The sequence below is a fragment of the Hemibagrus wyckioides genome, linkage group LG17 (genome assembly GCF_019097595.1).
Source record: "Hemibagrus wyckioides isolate EC202008001 linkage group LG17, SWU_Hwy_1.0, whole genome shotgun sequence".
Classification (NCBI taxonomy): Eukaryota; Metazoa; Chordata; class Actinopteri; order Siluriformes; family Bagridae; genus Hemibagrus; species Hemibagrus wyckioides.
The window spans coordinates 6,271,863-6,296,770 of NC_080726.1; the positions used below are offsets into that span (position 1 = coordinate 6,271,863).

The window sequence follows — 24,908 nt, forward strand, 5'->3', positions numbered from 1 at the left end:
CAGGTACATGTCCGAAGTAAATGTGTGTGTGTTTGTGTGTGTGACTAATCTAGCTAATCTGGCTCTTGTATGCAAATTTGCATACTAGAGCTTGACTCAGACAGAGAACATTACATCATCCCTATGCTGAGGAGGATATCAGAATGGTGCTACATCTAGGGGTACAAACCACATTCACCCATTGAAGCCTGCATGTCAATTTGTGTCTGTTAGGTGTTTGTGTTCTTACTGTTTTAATGGAATAAATGATGCTTATTGTATAACAGGCTTTTAACACTCAAGACACAGTCCTGTCTGTAGACATAAGGCTTCATTTTAAGCCAACTGCTATATCTCTCAAAGGGGTGGAACCTTATAACCAGCTGCTAATCAGTAAATCAGGAATGAACATGACTGACATGTCAATCAAAAACGCATCTGTGCCAGTCGGAGTAATTGGAAAGTTTCATAACTGAACCATAGGTTCTGTTTTATTATGTGCGTTCTTTTCTGAAAGTGTAGCTAGCGGTCATTTCCTTTATCTAGCAGCTTAACTGCTCTCTTTGGGATAAAATGGATGGCATTGCTAACCTGAAGACCTGATTTTGGAAAAGTCAGAGAGGTCCTTATAGCTGTATAGCTGTCTTGGTACAGCAACGTTTCCCAAGAATTTCCCTCATGGGGTCAATAAAGTATCTATCTATCTAAATTGATTTGTTCTGTTTATTATTCTTCTTTGATTCCAAAACCCTGTGGCTGAGTGAGACCATGTTAGAATGAGTGCATTAATAACTATAAACTTAAGTGCTACACACACACACACACACACACACACACACACATACAAACACAGTGTAGTGCTTCTGACAAGCTATAGTCAACCTTGGAATGTTGGAAATGTTAATGAGTAAATCCCAAACAAAATTCAGCAACAAAAACAAAGAAAAAAAACAATAGAGAAATGGAAAATAATTAATACACTAAAAGTTTTGTATTAGTATTAACATGTTATAAAAAAACAAGAGTAAGTGTAAATCCCAGGATTTTCAGAAATCAAGGCCCATCATTCATTTAATGGCAAATGTTTACCAGATATATGACTATACGATAAATCTGTTTAAGAAAAGGGAAAATATTCAAATAAAATGAACTCACTGTCCTTCTAATTAAATCTGCTAATTAATGACACACTTAAACATGACCCTAGCCTAATTTTAACCTCAATAACTAACATTTTGTTCCAACAAACTGTCATCTATTCCTTTATTTCTGGTGGGATTTGGTTCCCAACAAAATATAAAAGCATTTCTGAAAACACCCAGGCATAGGCTCATACTGTATAAGCATCCACAACAACTTCCTGCTTCACTTTCAGCATGGGAAAAATCTTCCTTCAACCCAACCCTCTACTGTAAATAGTGTAGGAAGTTATTTAACAGTTAACTCTATAAACGGCCCTTTGGGGAAACTCTGTGTAATTATGAATAAATGGGGACTCAAAAATCCCCCTCCATTCTCAGATGTGTATCATCTCTACACATTTAAAGCAACCTCACAGCCCACACATTTGATATTTCAGGCTCAGGATTATTGATGTTCTCACAGCATGGAGTGGGTCATGAGTGAGTTATCCTGCACAGTTATGTGGTTCACATGATATCACAGCACAAAGCTGAAGTGTATTCTGTGCACTACATGAGAAGCAGGATTTGTTCATTTTACCAAATTGAAGTGACACAAATCCTTTTTTATGCCTTTAAATATCTGAGAAGTTGGTCATGTGACATGAAAAATCAGAATTCATGTGGATTTGAGGTGCATGAACATATCATCATCATCATCATCATCATCACACACACACAAAAAAACCTACACCTGAACCTAGGCTAATTTTGAACTCAACAACCAAAGAAATATTATTAAATGAATGAATGAATGAATGAATAAATAAATAAATAAAGTTCCCACAAAGTTAAAACTCTTAGACATTTCTATATTTGTGGGGACATTTGGTTCCCACCAACATATACATACATGTCCATATGTCCTTCTTCCCAGAGGCCAAAAAAAATGGAATAGACGCCAGTGTACTGGTAAAAAAAAAAAGGTTAAATGTACCTTTAGCTTAAGGGGAATAACTGTCTATTTATGTATATTTAATTATAATTAAAGGTGCACTTTGTCCACATTTTGGGATGAAAGATTCATATTAATGGTACAAAAGGTAAGGGATAAGCAGACTTCATTACGTTAACATACACTGCATGTGTGCGTGTGTGTGTGTGTGTGTGTGTATGTATGTATGTGTATATGATGTGATGAATGACTGATGAGCTCTCTATGGAACAAAACCTGAACAATCACCATCTGCTAGTGAAAGCCAGATGTCCTTCACAGAACAAGACTGACAACCGGATCCTGAACACAGGAGTCTCTTTTTTCTGAATCCAGGAGCTGGGTAACTGAATCAGGTGATGCTGAAGAGTTGAGCTGTGGCTGAAAACATCCAGATGACTTATGGGCATGTCACTGCCTTTGCCTGGTGAGAACACCAAAGCACTGAACTAGCACTGAACTGAGATAGACTACAGCTCATTCTAGCATCAGAAAGTAAATATCTTTAGAAATAGCTTTTATTTGTCACATATACACATTACTGCACCATAAAAATCTTTTTTCACATATCCCATCTTTGGGGTTTGGGGTCAGAGCAAAGGGTCAGCCATTATGCAGTGCCACTGGAGCAGAGAGGGTTAAGGGCCTTGCTCAAGGGCCCAAATTGGTGGTGCTGGGGCTTGAACCCCCGATTTTCCAGTCAACGACCCAGAGCCTTAACCACTTCAGCCACCAAACCATCAAAACCATGACAGAACCATTTTAATCCTATGATAGTAGTAGAGATTATTATCATCTACTACAAAGCTCCCAACCTTCTGATCAGTAGTTAAATGTCTTAACCACTTCTCCTGTACTACTGTAACATAATACAGGCAGACTTGTGAGGGTGGGAACTGGAAGATGAACAATAAACAATATTTCTACTTCTATTTATCGCAGGTGGAAAAACACGGCCACATCTTAAAGTCTGATCTTTCAAGTTTTCCACTGAGTCTGGGGAAAACCAAAACAACACAAGAACATTAAGGAACTTTTTCTGTTTTATGGGTCATCTACAGATAGCATCAGAGGCAAAAAATAAAAAGCTCAGCAAGTTTGACACGACTCCTGCCTTTTCTGTACTTTCTGATCTTTTAACTAAAACAAAAATATGTAATGTGCATCAGTTAAGTTTAATCATATCAAGCTTTCTAGCATCCTCTAGCTGCCTCCGTTAAATACACTAGGGATGTAACCGAATACAAAGACATAAGACATTGTTGATAATGAGACCTATACAGATACAAAAAGGTGACCAGGACATTAAGTCTAGAGGTGTCAAGAGGCATTAGGACTGAGATCCTCCAAAATTGCAACAAAAAAATCACTTGAACAAGAACGTTTCACTTTCATGTGAGCGAAATAGCCGTCAGAAATTAAACTTAAAGCCTTCATTCATTCATCCTTAGTAACTGCCTAGGTACTTAAATTGACTCAAATTCGGCTGCTAGAGTTTTTTTTAATAGTATGGGAAACGGATGAAACTAAATTTGTATGGAAATAAAACGAATAACTGTGCAAGTGGAGCTAAAAAAGCCCTCCATACATCTCTTGTTTAATTATGAACTCGATTGCAGAAACTGAAGCTAAGGAACTCACACCATGCTCACAATACTGGCATTTCTACCTCAGGGTCAGTGTTTTCCCGTTTTCCTGGAGTTTATATAAAAGTACTGAAACAAATATGAATATCTGGAGCATTAAAGTACAGAAGCATTGTGTAACATCCTGACAGTTTACGAATCCAAAACAGGACCACTATCACCTTAAAGTAAGGCTGACTTAAGATTACTTTATTCCTTACTTAAGTGGCCAGATCGGATGTGGTATAAGTCAGGGATGTCCAATCTTATCCACAAAGGGCCGGTTTGGGTGCAGGTTTTCATACCAATCAAGCAGATTATTGTGTATTTCAGCCGCCTTCAGCATTGTTTTACAATGTAGAAAGAAATAAACATCAGGAAAGACCATGGAATTAGAAGGTGTGTCCAAACTTTTGACTGGTAGTGTATCTCTTCTGATTATTGCATATAAATCCATATTTCTAATACTTCTTAGAATTTTATAAGAATTTTTATATATAACTCCACATTTGAGTGTTTATTGACTGCCATTACTTGGCAGTCCAAAGAAATGTGTTTACTGAACTTTTTGACTACAATGAGATATGGAGCTATGAATAAATGCAGATCATTAAATAAATAAAATGTATTCAGGAGTGCATGTAATAGTCATATTTCATTCAACGCAAAAAGAAACATATGATGCACTGCGTGATCGATTAGTTGTTGTTGTTGATCTGTTACAGAACTATTCTAGAACAAGGCACTTTCTGTGAGTCAGTATGGATAAGAGCTTCTGCTAATTGTCATAAATGTAAATGCATTTGAGAAGTGCTTATAAAAACAAGAAAGCATCTCCATCTCATAGTCAAGAGAGTAAACTCCAAGGACGCAGCCATAAATCAAACCATCCCTAATTATATTAGCCGCTAAATGGAACGAGAGATAAAATTTTAAAGCCTCTTGAATCTAAGTAGAAGTGACTAGAATCCAACAATAACAAGAAGAAGATCAACAACAGCATCACACCCCACAGTGGTTTAAGTTACTCACTGCTGCTCCAGGACTTTAGCAGAGACTTGATGCTGATTTCGAAGAACCCCGTGTCCTGCTGGCTAGCCATGGCGTGTTTGGCTGTCCCGTGAAGAGCAGGCACTCTTTTCATGCTCCGTTGTTTGGGTATGTTTATGTATTTGCCCCCCTGCCTGCTGCAGCCTGGCCGTAAGCAGGCAGGTGGTGTATGCTGCTCTCGCTGCCTGAAAGTGATGCGATAAAACAGTGCTGCTTCTGACGAGACTACACACTGCTCCAGCTCTCCCCTTTCTCCTTTCCCTCCCTCTTTCTCTTTCTCTTTGTCTCTCTCTCAGAGGCAGGTTGGTTTTAAATGCCCTTGCTGGATCAGACACTGCTTGGAGACCGAGAATGCAGGGAGGAGAAATCCTCTTAGCCAGCGTTGCTAATTATAACCTCTGTTCGCATCTCAGAGAGGGACTCTTACTATCAGAACTGTCCGGCCCAAGACATGTATCATTCAGGCTGCTCATCTAAAGTGTTCATCCAAACCCCAGAGGGAAAGGAACTAATTAATGCTGCTCAGATTTTCAGCACAATCAGTGGGTTTTCTTAAAAAAAGTCTGCCTTTTGTTACAGCCCACCTTGAAGCAAACAAAGTGATGACACACCACTGGATACAGCAAGCTGACAAATTAAAGGAAAAACTGATGACTCTGTTAGACTGTAGGGGGCACTTATTTTTTTTGGCATGATTTGGTGTGCCTTTGAGGGAAGAGTCGTTGCAAATCGATACAAAGTTCTTCCAATGTCCTTTATCCTATGACGAAACATTTCTACTCTGAGGGAAGTGGTCTTTTTCAGGATGACTCCGTCCCCATCCACAGGGCATGAGGACTCACTGAATGGTTTGATGAGGATGAATAATTCCTATAAGCCATGAACATGAAGAGTGAGCAGAGATTGTGGAGTGATGTAGCTGCCTGAACACTTTACTAGCACACTTTATATTGGTTTTTCCTTTAATTTGTCACCTGTCTGTATAACATACTGAATGTCATATGTATTCAATTGACATTTTAATCCAAAGTAAGTGACAAGAGATGCTTAAAACGTGTCTCTTTTACAGTCCTGTGATTTAACTAACATGACTGTAGTGCAGAACTGGAACATCAGAGCTTATAGTGTCTGAGATTCAAAAAATCATTGGTCTTTAGTATCAATTTTATTGTACTGAACCCCTGGAAGCAGATGAAGTAGAATCCATCCATAGAATCAGAGTTTATTGTGAAAATATTCTAAAGAGCAAACAATCCAAATCTAGAGACAAAAACGTGGTCAGGGACTCAGGCACAGTTTAAGAAACTAAAACAGGCATACAGGGAGGCAATCAAAACAAAAACGCAAATCCAAAGAGCAAATACGAAAGAAACCAGGTACACAGAATGACAATAACAATTGCAAACAAAATAACGGCTTGGTAAGTTTTACAAGACTAACAATACTTTGTGTAGAGCAGAGACGTGAGCGTGGTTATAAAGGGATAAACTCTAAAGTGCCCTTTGACCTGTGGCTGGTGTCAATATTCGAGCGAGGGTGTCCTCTTTGTGCTCAGGCAAAGTTGTCCTATTTATACTGGTCAGGGATGTGGGGATCCTAGATCCCATCTCTTACACCTTGGATAAAACACCAATGCTCTGCAGGACACCATGCACACACACATTCCCACACTCAGTCACACCCAAGCCAGGTCACCTACTGGTATGTTTTGGTGATGGAAGGGACCATGAAAGCCTATGGGAAACCCATGCAGGTATGAGGAAATTCCACACAATGAGCTCAGGATTGAATTTGTAAAGCTGCTTTGAGACAATGTGCATTGTTAAAAGCGCTATACAAACAAATTGAATTGAAAAAAATGAATTTAGGACCCTGGAGCTGTGAAGCAGCAAGTCTACCCACTGAACCACAACACATTTATATTATAAACTTCAGGTGATTTTACTTAATTGCCATGTGGGCTTTGTACTACAAAACTCGCAATCAAGACATGACATCAAGACACAGAGGATGAGCAGCACATTTGCTAAAAAAAAAAAAATGAATCAAGGACTTCAGAAACCCCCAGAATTAGACATTCCAAATCAAATGAATGATTATACTGAGAATTGGGAGGATTGTATTAATTTTTAATGCAGTATATTGTAATTTGCTAACAGAAGTGACTTTATCAGCGTAGTGATAAATGTAACACTCACGCTGATAATATGATCTGCTGATGTATTTCGCGCAGTCAGCAATCTCTGGTGCCTCAGTGAGAGATCAGCTGTATGTCTGTCGTCAAGAATCCCAAACATTTACAACATGCTGGCTTGGCACAGATAAAACATACCTGTTCTGTCAATCAGGCAAAATTTAATTTCTTAGAAAGCGAAAATTCTCATTACAAGGGGAGCGTTTTCATTCATACACCAAGGTGAACAGTCTGCTAATTGAAAACTCAGAGGACAGATACGCTGTATGATACGGGTAACTGTTTCCAGTTACAAGGTAATTTTGAGCAGCAGGACATACACTATTTTGCCAAAAGTTTTGGACCACCCCTCCAGATCATTAAATTCAGGTGTTGTTTTTCGGCGGTTGGGCTCGGCCCCTTAGTTCCAGTAAAAGGAAATCTGAATGCTTCATCATACCAAGACATTTTGAACAGTTTCCTGCTACCAACTTTGTGGGAACAGTTTGGGGATGACCCCTTCCTGTTCCAACATGACTGCACACCAGTGCACAAAGCAAGGTTCATAAAGACATGGATAAGAGAGTTTGGTGTCCTGACCTCAACCCGATAGAACACCTCTGGGATGAATTAGAGAGGCTAAGGGGCCAAACCCAGCCCCTGAAAAACACCTGATTTCAGTGGTTTGGAGGAGTGTCCCAAATATAGTCCCAATATAGTGAATGTACTCCAGTTTTTATGCTGACTTATAGTGCTGGGTGCTAACAGAGTTCATGAAATCTGGATTAAACTGTATAGGTAGCTACAAGAAGGAAATTTTAAAAATAATAAAATAAATAAATACCAAAAAAATTCGATTGCAGTTACGTTTTTATTAATTGCAGTTACAAAAATGAATGAATGAAAGCGAATGAATTAAAAATCTGAACTAAAATCAAAATATATCTATATGTTTATCTATGTATGTATAGATTAAGATTGATAGCTAAATAAATAACTAAATACTTACTGAGCTAGAAATAAAAATCTTACACTTGTATTTTATAAATGTGCTTAAGTACAAATTTTGCGCTTGAATCAAACTTCATCATCTGACTTGATAATTTAAGCAAGCAGCATGATATATGATGCTAAAATAGCAGTAATGCACTTCCATTAGCTACAGATTTATAGTGTTGAAGCATTCTTACTGTCAACTATAGTAACTCTATTTTTCTTTGATTTTTTCTTTCACCTAATACTATTCCAACATTTACTTACTACACATATATTTGTAAAGTCATAAGAGCTAAAGTTTTACCATGTTCCTTGCTTCCTTGGCACTAATTTACTACCAGTAACTGAAATTGTGTAATCTAAGGCAGATACAGTACATTTCCACTGTAATCATTTGTTAAGAAGCTGCACTTCCTCTGTTAACACTAGATGTATTGAGATAAACAGGTGCATTTTCACTTAACCCAACTGAAAGTTGCTAATATGAATTCCTACTGCAAAGATAAACAGATTTCTTTGTTCTCGGGGGCGACTAATAACAAGGATGAATAAGATTAGTGAATCAGTGGGTTTGTAGGTTATTACTCATGTCCAATCCATCAGTGTACACACACCATGCCGGTCCAGGACATCACTTCAGTAATCTTATTAGCTTTTATTCAGCTACTTGACCTTCATTACATAATGCACTGACTTATGTTTATTAGTTCAGCTGGACTTTTTACGTAGCTGTGAGCTGAAGGAGATTTCCTACTGGATAAATGGTTTGGAGGAATAAAGGATGCTTATTTGTCTTGTGTATAGTATTATCAGAATCACATTTATAATCTCTTAATGTTATTTTAGTCAAATACTTAGATATTTTTAAGACTATTTAACTGAAATTAATTTGAATGACTGACTGCACTGTGTGTTAGTGTAGAGTAGTGTGTGTGTTATAGTGTGTGAATTATAGTGTAGCTCATCTTGGTTTGTTGTAGTGTGTGTTCCAGTGTAGTTCGTTATAGTGTAGTATGTCTTACATTGTAGTGGGTGTTATGGTGTGTGTTACAGTGCAGTGTGTGTTGTACTTTGTCTTGTAGTGTGTCTTACATTGTAGTGTGTGTTATGGTGTGTGTTACTGTGCAGTGTGTATTGTAGAGTGTGTTACACTGTAGTGTGTGTTGTACTTTGTCTTGTAGTGTGTTACAGTGCAGTGTGTGTTGTACTTTGTCTTGTAGTGTGTGTTACAGTGTAGTGTGTGTTGTACTTTGTCTTGTAGTGTGTGTTACAGTGTAGTGTGTGTTGTACTTTGTCTTGTAGAGGGTGTTACAGTGCAGTGTGTGTTGTACTTTGTCTTGTAGTGTGTGTTACAGTGTAGTGTGTGTTGTACTTTGTCTTGTAGTGTGTGTTACAGTGTAGTGTGTGTTGTACTTTGTCTTGTAGTGTGTGTTACAGTGCAGTGTGTGTTGTACTTTGTCTTGTAGTGTGTTACAGTGCAGTGTGTGTTGTACTTTGTCTTGTAGTGTGTGTTACAGTGTAGTGTGTGTTGTACTTTGTCTTGTAGTGTGTTACAGTGCAGTGTGTGTTGTACTTTGTCTTGTAGTGTGTTACAGTGCAGTGTGTGTTGTAGAGTGTGTTACAGTGTAGTGTGTGTTGTACTTTGTCTTGTAGTGTGTTACAGTGCAGTGTGTGTTGTACTTTGTCTTGTAGTGTGTTACAGTGCAGTGTGTGTTGTACTTTGTCTTGTAGTGTGTGTTACAGTGCAGTGTGTTGTACTTTGTCTTGTAGTGTGTTACAGTGCAGTGTGTGTTGTACTTTGTCTTGTAGTGTGTTACAGTGTAGTGTGTGTTGTACTTTGTCTTGTAGTGTGTGTTACAGTGCAGTGTGTGTTGTACTTTGTCTTGTAGTGTGTGTTACAGTGCAGTGTGTGTTGTACTTTGTCTTGTAGTGTGTTACAGTGCAGTGTGTGTTGTACTTTGTCTTGTAGTGTGTGTTACAGTGTAGTGTGTGTTGTACTTTGTCTTGTAGTGTGTGTTACAGTGTAGTGTGTGTTGTACTTTGTCTTGTAGTGTGTGTTACAGTGTAGTGTGTGTTGTACTTTGTCTTGTAGAGGGTGTTACAGTGTAGTGTGTGTTGTACTTTGTCTTGTAGTGTGTGTTACAGTGCAGTGTGTGTTGTACTTTGTCTTGTAGTGTGTGTTACAGTGTAGTGTGTGTTGTACTTTGTCTTGTAGTGTGTGTTACAGTGCAGTGTGTGTTGTACTTTGTCTTGTAGTGTGTGTTACAGTGTAGTGTGTGTTGTACTTTGTCTTGTAGTGTGTGTTACAGTGTAGTGTGTGTTGTACTTTGTCTTGTAGTGTGTTACAGTGTAGTGTGTGTTGTACTTTGTCTTGTAGTGTGTTACAGTGCAGTGTGTTGTACTTTGTCTTGTAGTGTGTTACAGTGCAGTGTGTGTTGTACTTTGTCTTGTAGTGTGTTACAGTGTAGTGTGTGTTGTACTTTGTCTTGTAGTGTGTGTTACAGTGTAGTGTGTGTTGTACTTTGTCTTGTAGTGTGTGTTACAGTGCAGTGTGTGTTGTACTTTGTCTTGTAGTGTGTGTTACAGTGTAGTGTGTGTTGTATTGTTTGTTGCAGTGAATTGTTTGCTGTAGTGTCTGTTACAGTGTGTTACAGTGCAGTGTGTTGTAGTTTGTCTTGTAGTGTGTTACAGTGCAGTGTGTGTTGTACTTTGTCTTGTAGTGTGTTACAGTGCAGTGTGTGTTGTACTTTGTCTTGTAGTGTGTTACAGTGTAGTGTGTGTTGTACTTTGTCTTGTAGTGTGTGTTACAGTGCAGTGTGTGTTGTACTTTGTCTTGTAGTGTGTTACAGTGTAGTGTGTGTTGTACTTTGTCTTGTAGTGTGTGTTACAGTGTAGTGTGTGTTGTACTTTGTCTTGTAGTGTGTGTTACAGTGCAGTGTGTGTTGTACTTTGTCTTGTAGTGTGTGTTACAGTGCAGTGTGTGTTGTACTTTGTCTTGTAGTGTGTGTTACAGTGTAGTGTGTGTTGTACTTTGTCTTGTAGTGTGTGTTACAGTGCAGTGTGTGTTGTACTTTGTCTTGTAGTGTGTTACAGTGCAGTGTGTGTTGTACTTTGTCTTGTAGTGTGTGTTACAGTGTAGTGTGTGTTGTACTTTGTCTTGTAGTGTGTGTTACAGTGTAGTGTGTGTTGTACTTTGTCTTGTAGTGTGTGTTACAGTGCAGTGTGTGTTGTACTTTGTCTTGTAGTGTGTGTTACAGTGTAGTGTGTGTTGTACTTTGTCTTGTAGTGTGTGTTACAGTGCAGTGTGTGTTGTACTTTGTCTTGTAGTGTGTGTTACAGTGCAGTGTGTGTTGTACTTTGTCTTGTAGTGTGTTACAGTGTAGTGTGTGTTGTACTTTGTCTTGTAGAGTGTGTTACAGTGCAGTGTGTGTTGTACTTTGTCTTGTAGTGTGTTACAGTGCAGTGTGTGTTGTACTTTGTCTTGTAGAGGGTGTTACAGTGTAGTGTGTGTTGTACTTTGTCTTGTAGTGTGTGTTACAGTGCAGTGTGTGTTGTACTTTGTCTTGTAGAGGGTGTTACAGTGCAGTGTGTGTTGTACTTTGTCTTGTAGTGTGTTACAGTGTAGTGTGTGTTGTACTTTGTCTTGTAGTGTGTGTTACAGTGCAGTGTGTGTTGTACTTTGTCTTGTAGTGTGTGTTACAGTGTAGTGTGTGTTGTATTGTTTGTTGCAGTGAATTGTTTGCTGTAGTGTCTGTTACAGTGTGTTACAGTGCAGTGTGTGTTGTACTTTGTCTTGTAGTGTGTGTTACAGTGTAGTGTGTGTTGCATTGTTTGTTGCGGTGAATTGTTTGCTGTAGTGTCTGTTACAGTGTGTTACAGTGCAGTGTGTGTTGTACTTTGTCTTGTAGTGTGTTACAGTGTAGTGTGTATAAGTGTATTTATAATGTCTATTAGAGTGTACTGTGTTGTAGTGTGTTTTACAGTGTAGTTTGCGTTTTGTGTATTTTGTGGGTTTGTTACAGTATGATGTTTGCTGTAGTGTGCATTATATTGTGTGTTACAGTGCAGTTTGTGTTGTAGGGTGTGGTTCAGTGCAGTGTGTCTTGTAATGTACAATACACACTGTATTGTGTATTATAATGTGTTATAGTGTGTGTTACAGTGTATTGATTGACATATGTTATCGTGTGTGTTACAGTGCAGTGTGTATTGTAGTGTGTGTTATAGTGTATGTCAGAGTGCACTGTGTTGTGGTATGTGGTACATTGTTTGTTACAGTGTATTGTTTGCTGTAGGGTGTGTTATAGTGTGTGTTTCAGTGTAGTTTGTGTTGTAGTGTGTGTTGTGTGTGTTACAGTGCAGTGTGTGTTGTAAGCAATTTGTTGTGTTGGATTAAAACCCGTAACACTGTGCAAGTCTATACTCCTGTAGAAGAGGCAGTACTTTAAACAGGCAGAGATGTTACGCTCTACTTAACAGCTGAATTTATTGATCTGATATGACACCCAATAGCTGATACATAGCTGTTTAATGCATAGGTTTGAAGGGGTTAGCTTAAAGAATCATTTTAGCTAGTGGAAATTTTGCAGACAAAAACGTGGATACATTTGGAACTGTGGATTTGTTGGATTTCATACAAATAGTAAAATATACTAAAATGAATGAAGACTACCTTAGCTAGTTATAAGTGACTATACTGATATTACAGCATTACATTATGTGATTTTTATTTAAAATATCATCACATCCATAAGTTCTTTTTTTTACAGAACATGTGATTTCTACTGATTGGTAAGTAATCCATTCATATCAGCTGATTGTGTCACAGGATACAGTCACAAGAGATTTACAACATTTTGAAATTACTTTAATAAAAAATGTGGAGGGAGTAAAAGAGTCACCACATTTTTAGGTTTATATGTGAAAGACACATTGCGACATTTAAGAGGAATGCAGTAGTACCAATAATCTGGAAAATGAAAGTTCAAAATCTTCCAAATAACTAAAAGTACTTTCACTCCTATTAGTCCAGGGTTTCCAAATATTTTGGGGGAAAGAACCAAAAGACATTTTCTCAATGTCTCAAAGCCAAAGGGTTGACAATTTGGTTTCTTCTTGATATTTATTGTTATGCTTGAGATCCATATTTAATCATGTTTCAAAATACTGTAATTTAATGTAATTTAACACATCTGGCTTCTTTGAACGTGACTTGCACTAAGATAAAAAAAGAAAAAAAAAGCAGCACAGAAACATCACAAAAAAAATTCTCTCTGGATAATGGCGTCTAACAAATGCTGTAAATGTAAATATAAATATAAATAAACAATTTATAATAGTTTAATAAATAATTTATTATTTATTATAATTATATATATATAATTATTTATTTAATTAAAAATAATAGAGATTATGAGTTTCTCTCACGTCATCTACTAAATAAAATGACCCACATGGAAATCCATTTATTTTTACAATATTCAATTCATAGTCAAATATCTTTCTCACTCCAACTGAACTGTGCTAGATCTCTACTGGAACTCAAACAAGAGCACCTTGCCCAGACCGACTGACTGTTGTTTTGACCCAAAGCTGAGCGTCAATGCTGCATTTCCACCTAAAGAACTGGACTAAGAGGAAAAACATAACAGGGGTTGGGCCAAATGAACTAAATACAAATGCATATCTGAGAACACCCTAAAGAAATATTTCCTGTTGTACACACACAATAGAAACAAGCTTCTGTACAGTTATTGAAGTCAACACAGAGTTCAAGAGCATGAGTGTAGGCGGCTTTGAGCTGTCACATTAACAGTTTATGAAAAGCATTTCAGACCACGGGTGAAGGACAAGAATGTGAAGCATGTGGGATGAATGCATACATCCATGTAGTTTATCAGAACCAAGTCAACTCCCTTCAAGCACCCGGTCTCCTCCCTATTCCTGCCACGTTCCAACTCTCCCCCATCCCTCCCTCCTGTGTCTCTCTCTCTCTGTCTCTCTCGCTCTCACACACTCTTTGGGCTTCTATCTCTTCTTTTACTTTCACTTCTTGCCTCATGATTCCTGCATGCATTGTTTTTCATGCTCTTCTGCCAAATGTCACATAGTCAAACATTTCCTCCTTCCCTGAACATGTCTTGTTCCAAGAATAGGGTCAACTTTTCATTTAACAAAACAAAATCACACTAAGAAAACTCCCACTGCTCTTTACAAAGATACTAATGGCAAATTAATACAATTTATACTGTTCATGGGGTTCCATCTGCATATTAAATGACACAATTAAAACTGAAATAATGCTGTAGGTTAGATATTCAACCATGCAAATAGACTAGTAATAGTGACCAGTGGTTACGGATGGAGTAACTCATGTTAAACTAAAGAAGGTCGCCCTTACTGGTTTAACAGTGTGAGCTTAGTATTCACTTGGGTGACCAATCAAAGATCACCATTTTTTCCCAATAACCAGTCATTGATCACTACAGTTTCCAACATCCAGAAATCGCCGTTATTCCCATCGACCAATCACTGACCACCATTTTCCTCAACAGCCAATCACAAATCACCACTATTTGTTTACCCACACACTTCTTCATTTTTCATTTTACTCCATTACGTCACAAATAACACTATTTTGTAAATCCATAGATAGTTTGTTTGTGGTACTGTTACCAAATTCTTCTTTCTAAAAAGAAATAATTTGGCTATTATTTTCTATTTTGATGGTGAAAACACCCTTGTACTGTGTTCTGTGTGTCTTCAAAAAATCTTCCATCATCATGTAGTAACATGTTTTGATATGCAAATGCCCATCACAATTCAAATAATATACAAATTAATATACAAATCATCTACATCACCAGCTGTTTGTCTGTTTGGACAAGGATTTACCACTTTTACCTGAAAAGAGTTGACAACACCGAGCTGATTATGGCTGTGTCCCTTTTATTACAACACAGCATAACTGTCTAAAAAAAAAACCCCAACCTGATTACATTCAGTGTGTGTGGAAATCACACTTAGGACGGGTTCATTTAGCCATATTTAGGCAGACTGCCTGTTTTTAGCTACAGGGTAAGAGGAAAATAATGTCATAGATAGCTAACTCTCAGGGAGAAATCCAAGACAAAGTTAAAAATGATATCAAAAGACTTTCACGTGGTTTCTTAAAGCTCTTAAAGCAGACCAACTTTTGTTTACTAGAATTTAGCCAGAGGGTTTTTTCCCCCATAATTCCACACAATGAAGTTAAGCAGGTTAAATGAACAGCAATAATATAAACATTCGCCCACACCTTTGTAGATCAGCCATGTCAAAACATGCCACTTGATTGCAAATGAGCTGCTCATGAGAAACCTGATTCAACTCAAATCCACGGCAGAAATCTAGCACCTTGTACTGCTGCCCCTAATGTGTGCGTTGTTTTAGCGACGAGATGTAACATTTTTAAGCTGACCATTATAAACATGGCCATGAGGTAAGGCATTTCACGCCTGCTTGAGAGTAGTAGCTGTAATTTATAGGTCTACGTCCAGGTCTCTCATAAGCTCAGCAATCACCTACATGACAGAATGCTGGGCCTCTGCTTGTAGCGCATCTTCTTCAGCTTGCCCCGGAAGTCCTCGGGTAAATTAGCCATCCGCTCCAGCATCATCCTGTCGTGCCATGTGCACAGGTCCGTCTGCTCCGGGTCTAGCATCTCCAGCTGGCACCGTGCCCACTGCCCTTCAGCCTTTCCTCCGCAGAAACACAGACATCTGCTTTTCTTTACATCTGCTGTCTCAGTCCAGCTCTTCTTCTTCTCCCTTACTTTCCTCTTGTACTATAACTTTCCCTGTATTTGTGTTGTTGCTCATGAGAGCATGTGCATGTGAAAGTGTGTGTGTGTGTGAGTGTGTATGGGTGTGTGAAGAAATCCAGGCTGGCACATTTTAACACTCCCTTCACTTGTCAGAGCAGTTCAGCCAGTTACAGTAGAGCAGCTCATGGAAATGTGCAGGTGGAGAGAGAGAGAGAGAGAGAGAGAGTGTGTGTTAGTGTGTGCACGTGCTATTCACAGAGAGGAAGTGTGGTGGTCAGCCAGGGTGTGCAATTTGCAAAAACTCCCCTCCTTAAGGCAGCTATCGCAAACAAGCCATTTCCTCCACAGTCATTCCCTGCTCAAACTATACGCTTTGTTTTCATGCTTCAGTAGTCTGGAGCATTGTCAAGACACAAATTCAGCCCTTATGACATGTACAGCCTATATAACATGTACAAAATTACACAGTAACTTAGAGTAAATTAAGAATAAAATAAAAATAAAATAAAATAAAATAAAATAAATAAATAATCTCTATTTTACTGTTACACTTATAGTGTCTGCTTTATCCGTTGATCCATAAGTTATTCATAAATAAGTATGCATTTTAATTGGAAGGCTATTTTCTATTGACTAATATTCATATTTGTTTACCCTTTCATTCAAAGAAAACATATTGTTTTTTTCAACACTGCTGTTATACTACATAAAAGTGACAATTGTCTTTGATCCAAAGTTTTGTTTTGTTGTTCGTTTTTTTGTTTGTTCGTTTTCTCCCTAATCAAACAAAGCTGCCGTATCATATGATCTAATTCGTTTTCAGTTTGTTGAGATTTTGATGATTCACATTTTTCAAAATGAATGAATCATTTGACTCTGAATCGATTCTCACAATTCACTGACCAAATGAACAAATCAACTGTCCGTAAAACTGACTGTCACGATTAACCAGTTGGGCCCTGTGATGGACTGCTGACCTGTCCAGGGTGTATACTTTCGCCCAATGTGTGCTGGGATAGGCTCCAGCAGATCCCCATGACCCTAATTAAGAATAAAGTGGGTATAGAAAATGGATGGATTAACCAATAGGTGTTTCTTCATGTGGAATAATGAAAACCTTATAAGTAAAAAAATTATTTTCAATTTGATCAGTTCTCATAATTCCATTTACAAGAGTCATACAAAATGAACGAATCGTTTGAATCATTCTCAAATAACTCAGCACGAAAAAACAGGCCTCGCAGTAAATTTCCGCATGCAGGCTGTTGAGGCAGAGGCAGAGGGATTCCCGTGAGTGAGTCCTGTGTAAATCATTGACACTTCCCAGCTTCCCATATAAAAAAAAACGAGACAACAGCAGCCCACGCCTAAATGAGTGAGGTTTTTCCAGAGTTGACACACATCTGCAATACAAACACACAGTATATACTCTAAAAGTCTGTCTTCGAAAGTTCTCTGGATTTCTAAACAATAGGAGTACTGTATGCCAGGAAAAGTCCAAAGTGACTGCTTGTTCACACCTGAGAACATTCATTTTAAGCATGCCGTTATATTTGGATTTGCGTGCAACCCTTAAGGCATCTCAATGTTTGCGGCTTACATCATATGAATTCGTGAATAACTAATAATAAATTTTAGGATCAAATTGTAGGGGTTCTTACAGATGGACATGTGGATTCACTATTCAGTCATGGTCTTATATATATACAAATGTTTGTGTGTGTGTGTGTGTGTGTGTTTGTGTCTGTGTGTGTTTGTTTGTTGTTTGTTAGCGGTCAAACCTGAAATATAGGTCAGCCCAGTCAAACTGCATGTTCAGCACATGCCATGCCCAGGTAAATTGTTCCTTATTAAACTAATCAACAGCCTGACATCTTTACACAATCACACACTCCCACGCCTAACTGTGAAAATCAAACACACACTGCTTATGAGAACTCAACAGCACTATGGTTAATAAGTCTCTAAGATCATCAGAAGAGCAGGCCTATTCCGAATCAGATGCGATCTGGAGCTCACAGTCTGTGCAATAAAGCTGTTGTACCCTAAACACAATAATGTATTATTTCCTTCTGTATTTCTGTATATATGTTTATGTATTTTGTGCGTTGGCTATATTAAGAGTTGGCAGATCTGTCGCGAAAGAGCTTAATTATGTCTTGTCTGAACACAGACATCTTGGAAAACAGTGGCTTAAAGGGGAAAAACAAGCAATTCCAAAATAAAATAACTTTATCCTTTTTAGTGTTTAAAATCAGGATTTGATGCTGTTTATAACTTTATATCCAACTCATACCATTGCATATGTAAAAGTCTGAATGGATGCAGCATGTTTGCAAAAATTCTTTGTAAAGAAAACGAAAAGTTCTGAGATACGAGAGCGCCCTCTAAAGGCTGTCCCGCTGCAATGCAGTCAGTGCTGTTTAATAAAAACAGTAACCAAGAGAAAAACCCATCCACACACCTTTAACACAACACAATCAGTAACACATCAGCAATCCAATCCAATCCAGAAACATTTCCTCAAAATTCTAACCAACTGATATGCTACAGATATGTGAAGATATTCCTCACGTATGTGTTGCTATTCCCAGTCCCAGTTCAGAAGTATGTCAGGTCATCTATGACAGCACAGGTACATAAACTGCTCAAGCAATGAGCCCAACACCTCGGACCAGTGGAGAAAATTCAGCAAGCGTTGCCATGGAGAGGAACATTTGGGTTTGCAAAGGCAGAGCGAGGCCTGGTGAATAATTGATAAGCAGCTATTATTAGTATAAACTCATCTAAAGTTAACTGCCTGTTGGCCTGCATGTCTAACATCACAAAGTGGAAAAAGGAGGACAATCCTGATCTGATACAGGAAATTAATCAACCAAGAGACACAGTATGGCCTATAAATGATCCAGCTCCATAAGCTGCTCTTAAATCACGTATATATCAGGAGTTGTAAAACATTTATCAGGGAGATGAAAAGCTTGTACCCGAGATATTCAGCTATATATAATTTTGATGTGCTTAAAACATACAATTCCTTACTTATTGACTTGAAATATGCTTGGTGAATTTTAGCAAGCAGCCAAAATAAAAGACATTTCAAGAAAATTAATTGGAAAAAAGTTGCATTGTGGTTATTTGTCAGAAAGAGACTTGAAGTATGTTTCAGTACGAGCTAAAGCTTGTAGTTATATAACAGTATATACAGCAGAAAAGGGTTTTCCTAGGACACTACACATAACAAAAGCTTGTTATGTAAGGAATAAAACACTGCTTATAGAAAAACAGTCGACGATGGGGTGATGTGATGTAGTCCGATACATCGCGTAAATAAAGCGCAGTTAATAATCACTCTGAATTCGATAATTTTCCAATAACAGCATGTACTTATGTGTTTTATTCTACTACAGCATAGTAGTGTTTTAAAAGATTACAAATAGAAATTATTTTCAGTTCAACACATCATAATTTGAACTGTTATCACTGACATTATGGCGGTTCAAAAAAATTATAATAATATAAAAAAAAAAAAAAAAAAATAATAATAATAATAATAATAATAATAATAATAATAATACATTTCCATCTTGTTTCCAAGAAATGTTAAACTCCTGTCCTGAAGAAAAATAAAATAGAATAAAATAAAATAAATAATAATAATAATAATAATAATAATAATAATAATAATAATAATAATAATAATAATGAAAATAAACAATGCTGACAATTAGCACTGGAAAATCTTTCCAAAAATGGTAAATAAATTTCTTTACAGAAAACTTCACCATGTGAACGATTATACATGACTGTTTATTTGTTTAATATAGTGAAGCATCAGATTATTCAAGTCCCAGTGATTTGAGCAGTACAACAAAAACATCGGTGTATTGAAATGAGCACATTAATAGAGCTGCTGTTATGGACAATTTCTCAACGCATTTCACCCAATCAGATTTGAGAATTCATCATCACTATGGTAAATCAGTCTCTAAGATCATCATCATCGGCAGAGCAGGCCTATTCTGAATCAGATGCCATCTGGAGCTCACAGTCTCTTCACCACATTCCTGTGTGAAAAAGTCCACCTCCTCCATCTTCTACACAAATCTTTCACAGACACCTAAATGCCAGAAAGTCTAAAGAATGCATGCATGTCTAATTTGTAATAAATGAGCAGTCTTAGGAGTCTAATGATGCATTCTGGATGATTAGAAAGAACTTTGATTTCAGTGATTTTCTGAAACCTTCGAAAACAGAAGTAGCTGGTACAAATGAGCTAGCAGAGATAAGACTTCCTGTCTCGCAAATCTCAAAAGGCATTAATACGTGATTTTTTTTTTGTCATCCGATTCTGGATTTAATTCTGAAATCTGGCTTTTGTGTTTAGTTTCCAATATATAAAATGTTGACGCATGTTCCATATAACTTTCCATATAAACACATGTAATAGCTAGTAAATATTTATAGCCCTAAAGGTCAGTTAGACACTACCGCTACTTCATACACTTTCTTTAAGCTTTGTAAGCTTTCTTTTTCCCTTTAAGTCTACTGAAAATGTGCTGACAACTGGCATATGGTTATTATTTCTGAAAGGTTTCTCTATAATATGACTTTTTTTTGAAAAAGAGTATTATTCTACTGTATATTTCTGCCTTATTCGCTAGCAGAACCAACCGGAAAATTCACCCACACCTAGAAGAACTATGTTTTTTAATCTCATATAGGCAGCACAAGCCAAACACAGAAAACTGTAAATTTTAAGTGAGCACAAATCTCTGTGACGAATCTACTGTCTCTCTATATTAAGACACTAAAGCTGTAATGGAATAGTAATGGAAAGGGCTTAACAGGTTCCAGTCTCAGCATCGTATATCTGCAGTTTAAACAGGCTAGTAGGGTTAGGCCACAATCAAACATTAATAAAAACAAAAAAAAGGGAATATGAATATTTTGGCATTCACACATATTACAGTGGATTTTTTCTGCTTTTGTTGTACCAAGATATAACAGTATAATATTTAATGGTCAGTGGGGGAAAAACTATTTCGGGAATATTTTGCAATATTTCATGAAAAAAACCTAAAATCAGATGCAATTACAATTAATTATATGCAACATAAATAATTATAATATTTCAGGAATAAAGTCATAATAGTGGGTTAATGGAGGTTTTGTTTCATTTATTGATGGAGAAATCTCATGCAGTGGTCACCTTCAAGGCTACTGATGGTTCCATCTGCATCCACATCAGCTATTTTTTTCCCTGATACATTATAACTCTTTACACTAAATTCTACAATGTTGTATTATAATTATTTAAGCTTTTTCCCTAAAATGCCAACATACAGCAGCAACATTAACAGTTCCATCCATCGGGAGCCTGGAGTCCATCCCAGAGGACAAGGCAGGGGACACCCTGGACATAGTGCCAAGCCATCACAGGGCACAATCCCACACACTCATCCACACACTACAGACAATTACGAGATGCAAATCAGCCTACAACGCATGTCTTTGGACTGGAGGAGGAAGCTGGAAAAAAAACCCTGAGGCACAGGAAGTACATGCAAACTCTTCACACACACAAATCAAAGCATGCTTACTGCTAAGCCACCAATCGCCTTACAGTTGTAAAGAATTTTTAAAACATAAATACATCTAAAATAGACAGAAGGTGATGAATAAGCAAGGCTGGATTCTTTCTAGCTCAGACTGTAGACTCATGCAGGCTATCAGTGACAGTCGTATCAAGTGATTACACAGAAAGAAACAGACTCTAGATCTGATTTCCATTTAATATGATATTGCAGTGCTGACACATCATGTAACACGTCATTGGAAGTGACTGAAAAGTGGATGCAATAAATGTGGACAAGATGGAATATTTACTTTATCATGCTTGATTTTTTTCTTGTGGAGGAGAAATGAAATCTAGATAGACTAAGCACATTTTGTCTAAGATAAGTAAACAAAAGAGCCAGGAAAATATGAACCCAGGAAAACATTTCAGACTTACATTAATTGAAATTTTGAATGCTGCTACCTGTCCTTTCGTCCTCAGGTGTGTATTTTTATGTCATATATGAGAATGTGTGACATAATAAAGTGCTCGACTCAGATATCTTCATTGTGGAGCTATTGATAGATATTACAGCTTATCTTTCCCATTTTATTTCACAAAACTGCCATCACTGTACTGAAACTAGTTCTGAAATCCAAAGGGACATGGACTGGGGTAGTATGTTTCCAGAGTTGAGACTGCTCTCCATCAAAGGGCTAGCGCTTTCTGCTTCACTGATAATGAAGGCTTTCAGAGTATTCGGGTCCTCATTCTGCACCTGTCCCCAAAACCGTCTGTCCGTCAACAGTTCAAGGAGGAGCCGACATGCATTTCGGCAAATGCAAACGAAGAGTGACTATTCAGAGGAGGAGATTAAATCCCATTAGCCAATAGCAGCACAGGGAACCAGGTGCAAAGCCTGTCTTGATCTGAGGCTCTGCTGCCGAGTATCCGGTTACAGCCAGGTGATTATGTTCGTCTTGCATCGGTCATTGATACGCATAACAAGTGCTCATTGTCCATCCATTTTTGGACAGGAAAAGGAAATAAGCCAGACGCACAAAGGAGCATTACACCTTTGCACTGGTGTCAACCGACTCAAGTGACATGACACGCTATAGTTATGTGACTGGTCCTGTGTCACTTTTGTGTGTGTGTGTGTCATGTCATTATAGACTAGCACATGAACAGGCCAATGATTCATTTAGAAGCTTTAACACATGCAGCAGCAAAAGATTCACTGGAAATTTGTGAGGGCGGATGAAAACGAAAAAATAACACTGCAAAATAAAGGACAGAGGAGGAAACACGATTATGTAAATGCTTGGTATCAGCACTGCTATCAGCCCACACACGCATATTTATAGCGGAGCTCTAAACACACATATCTGGTTGCCTGAGAAACAAGAAGACGGTTTCTAGTGAATAAAGTAATAACCATTAATGATATGGATTTTTATCATGTTACGTAACACAGTAAAACTTCAGTTCAGTCTAGTTTTTGTGTAATGCTCTCTAAACTTGCTCATGTAAGTTCAACATCCGACAGAAACACATGCAAAGTCAGTAAGACCCTAGGACTACATCATACACTTTTGTTAAATAAGTATGTTTTATTTTAATAATAAATTCTACCAAATTCTTTCAAATCCTTTATGTGGCTCATAGGAAAATAAATCAATTTTATTACAATCTTAATTCTCATGTGGTTCATCTGACTGTCCAGCACAGAATGATTCTATCTATCTATCTATCTATCTATCTATCTATCTATCTATCTATCTATCTATCTATCTATCTTTTGCAATACTTTTTAGTCTGTCACAGGAAGTGGGTTGCTGTTATTGCCAGTGCTGTGCACCTTCCAAAATTAACCAAGTGAGAAAGCTACTGTGGGCTTTGATAGACTATACTTGCCTTATTCAAAGAGGGAAATTCACCCATACCTTGTTGCTTCAACCTCACAAACACTAAAAGCAAGAGTTTCACAGATGATGCGAAACCAGCCACAGAAACGGATGCGTTAAAGTATGTACAAGACTTGGTGATGCTACTACACTGCTGTCTCTGTATTTCGGATGCTGCAGTTGAAATGAAATACTGAAAGTGCGCAACAGGTTGCAGCCTCACCAACGCGTCACCGAGATCGTTTCATAATACATGGAATAAACGAAACGTACCGTAAGAGAAAATGTGCTCTACAGCATCCTCTGGTCTGGTGGCTCGGTCCGAGTCCATAGAGCTGGTGCGCACTTAGAGCTGCGGCTCCGACGCAACTGGGCCATGAGCGCGGCACTGCGCGCCCCCGCCGCGCGCCTCCTCCTCTTCCTCCTCCTCTTCCTCCCTCTCACTCACAGAGCACCAGCGCGCCACCTGCTACCAGTCCCAACCTAAATATTATCAGTGTACACACTGAGCAAGGCTGGGATACCGTATTATTATATAATCCCTAATGAGTAACAGAAACACTCAGTTTCACGACTTGGCTGAATTAAAATTAAAGTATGATATTAAATGGCTACTTTCCCACTAAATTACCTTTGTTATCTATTGCAGAATTCCTACAAAACTCTTAATAATCTCGCCCGTTATGTCTTGACTGTTGACCGAATCAACTCCTCGAATCTGTGAGTCGATTCCTGACGCTCACCTCAAAGAGCCGACTCAAAGAGCTGAATCAAATAAACGACTAAAAGAGCCGAAAGAATAGACTCGTTTTCATAGAACACACGCGTGCTTATTAAAAACAAGGTTAAAACAATTTTATTCATCTGGAAGGAACTTTCATTTTGAAGACTAACGATTTGTAAAGATTAAGAAGAAGAAGAGGAAGAAGAAGAAGAAGAAGAAGGCCAATAAGTAAAATATACTGTTATAAAATGAAGTAGGAGAAACAACAACAGCAACAACAAACAAACAGATATATACACACACACTATATTGCCAAAAGTATTTGCTCACCTGCCTTGACTCGCATATGAACTTAAGTGACATCCCATTCCTAATCCATAGGGTTCAATATGATATCAGTCCACCCTTTGCAGCTATAACAGCTTCAACTCTTCTGGGAAGGCTGTCCACAAGGTTTAGGAGTGTGTTTATGGGAATTTTTGACCATTCTTCCAGAAGCGCATTTGTGATGTTGGACGAGAAGGCCTGGCTCTCAGTCTCCGCTCTAATTCATCCCAAAGGTGTTCTATCGGGTTGAGGTCAGGACTCTGTGCAGGCCAGTCAAGTTCATCCACACCAGACTCTGTCATCCATGTCTTTATGGACCTTGCTTTGTGCACTGGTGCACAGTCATGTTGGAAGAGGAAGGGGCCAGCTCCAAACTGTTCCCACAAAGTTGGGAGCATGGAATTGTCCAAAATGTCTTGGTATGCTGAAGCATTCAGAGTTCCTTTCACTGGAACTAAGGGGCCAAGCCCAGCTCCTGAAAAACAACCCCACACCATAATCCCCCCTCCACCAAGCTTTACACTTGGCACAATGCAGTCAGACAAGTACCGTTCTCCTGACAACCACCAAACCCAGACTCGTCCATCAGATTGCCAGATGGAGAAGCGCGATTCGTCACTCCAGAGAACGCGTCTCCACTGCTCTAGAGTC

At 38.1% G+C, this 24,908-nt stretch overlaps 1 protein-coding gene across 9 annotated transcripts in view; it reads right to left on the reverse strand.

Annotated features, from left to right (window-relative positions):
- frya (furry homolog a (Drosophila)) overlaps positions 1-23,633 on the reverse strand; it is a 91,187-nt gene extending 67,554 nt beyond the window's left edge. For 3 of the 9 annotated variants that reach the window (XM_058413152.1, XM_058413150.1, XM_058413149.1), the window contains exon 1: positions 4,752-4,878. In XM_058413152.1, the coding sequence (XP_058269135.1) occupies positions 4,752-4,863 (112 nt within the window). In that variant the 5' untranslated portion in view covers positions 4,864-4,878. Of the gene's footprint in view, positions 1-4,751; positions 4,879-15,504; positions 15,899-23,479 lie in introns of those variants that run through there. The other 6 variants (XM_058413146.1, XM_058413147.1, XR_009206958.1 and 3 more) reach the window with 5 other exon arrangements.
- Between the last annotated feature and the right edge of the window lie 1,275 nt (positions 23,634-24,908).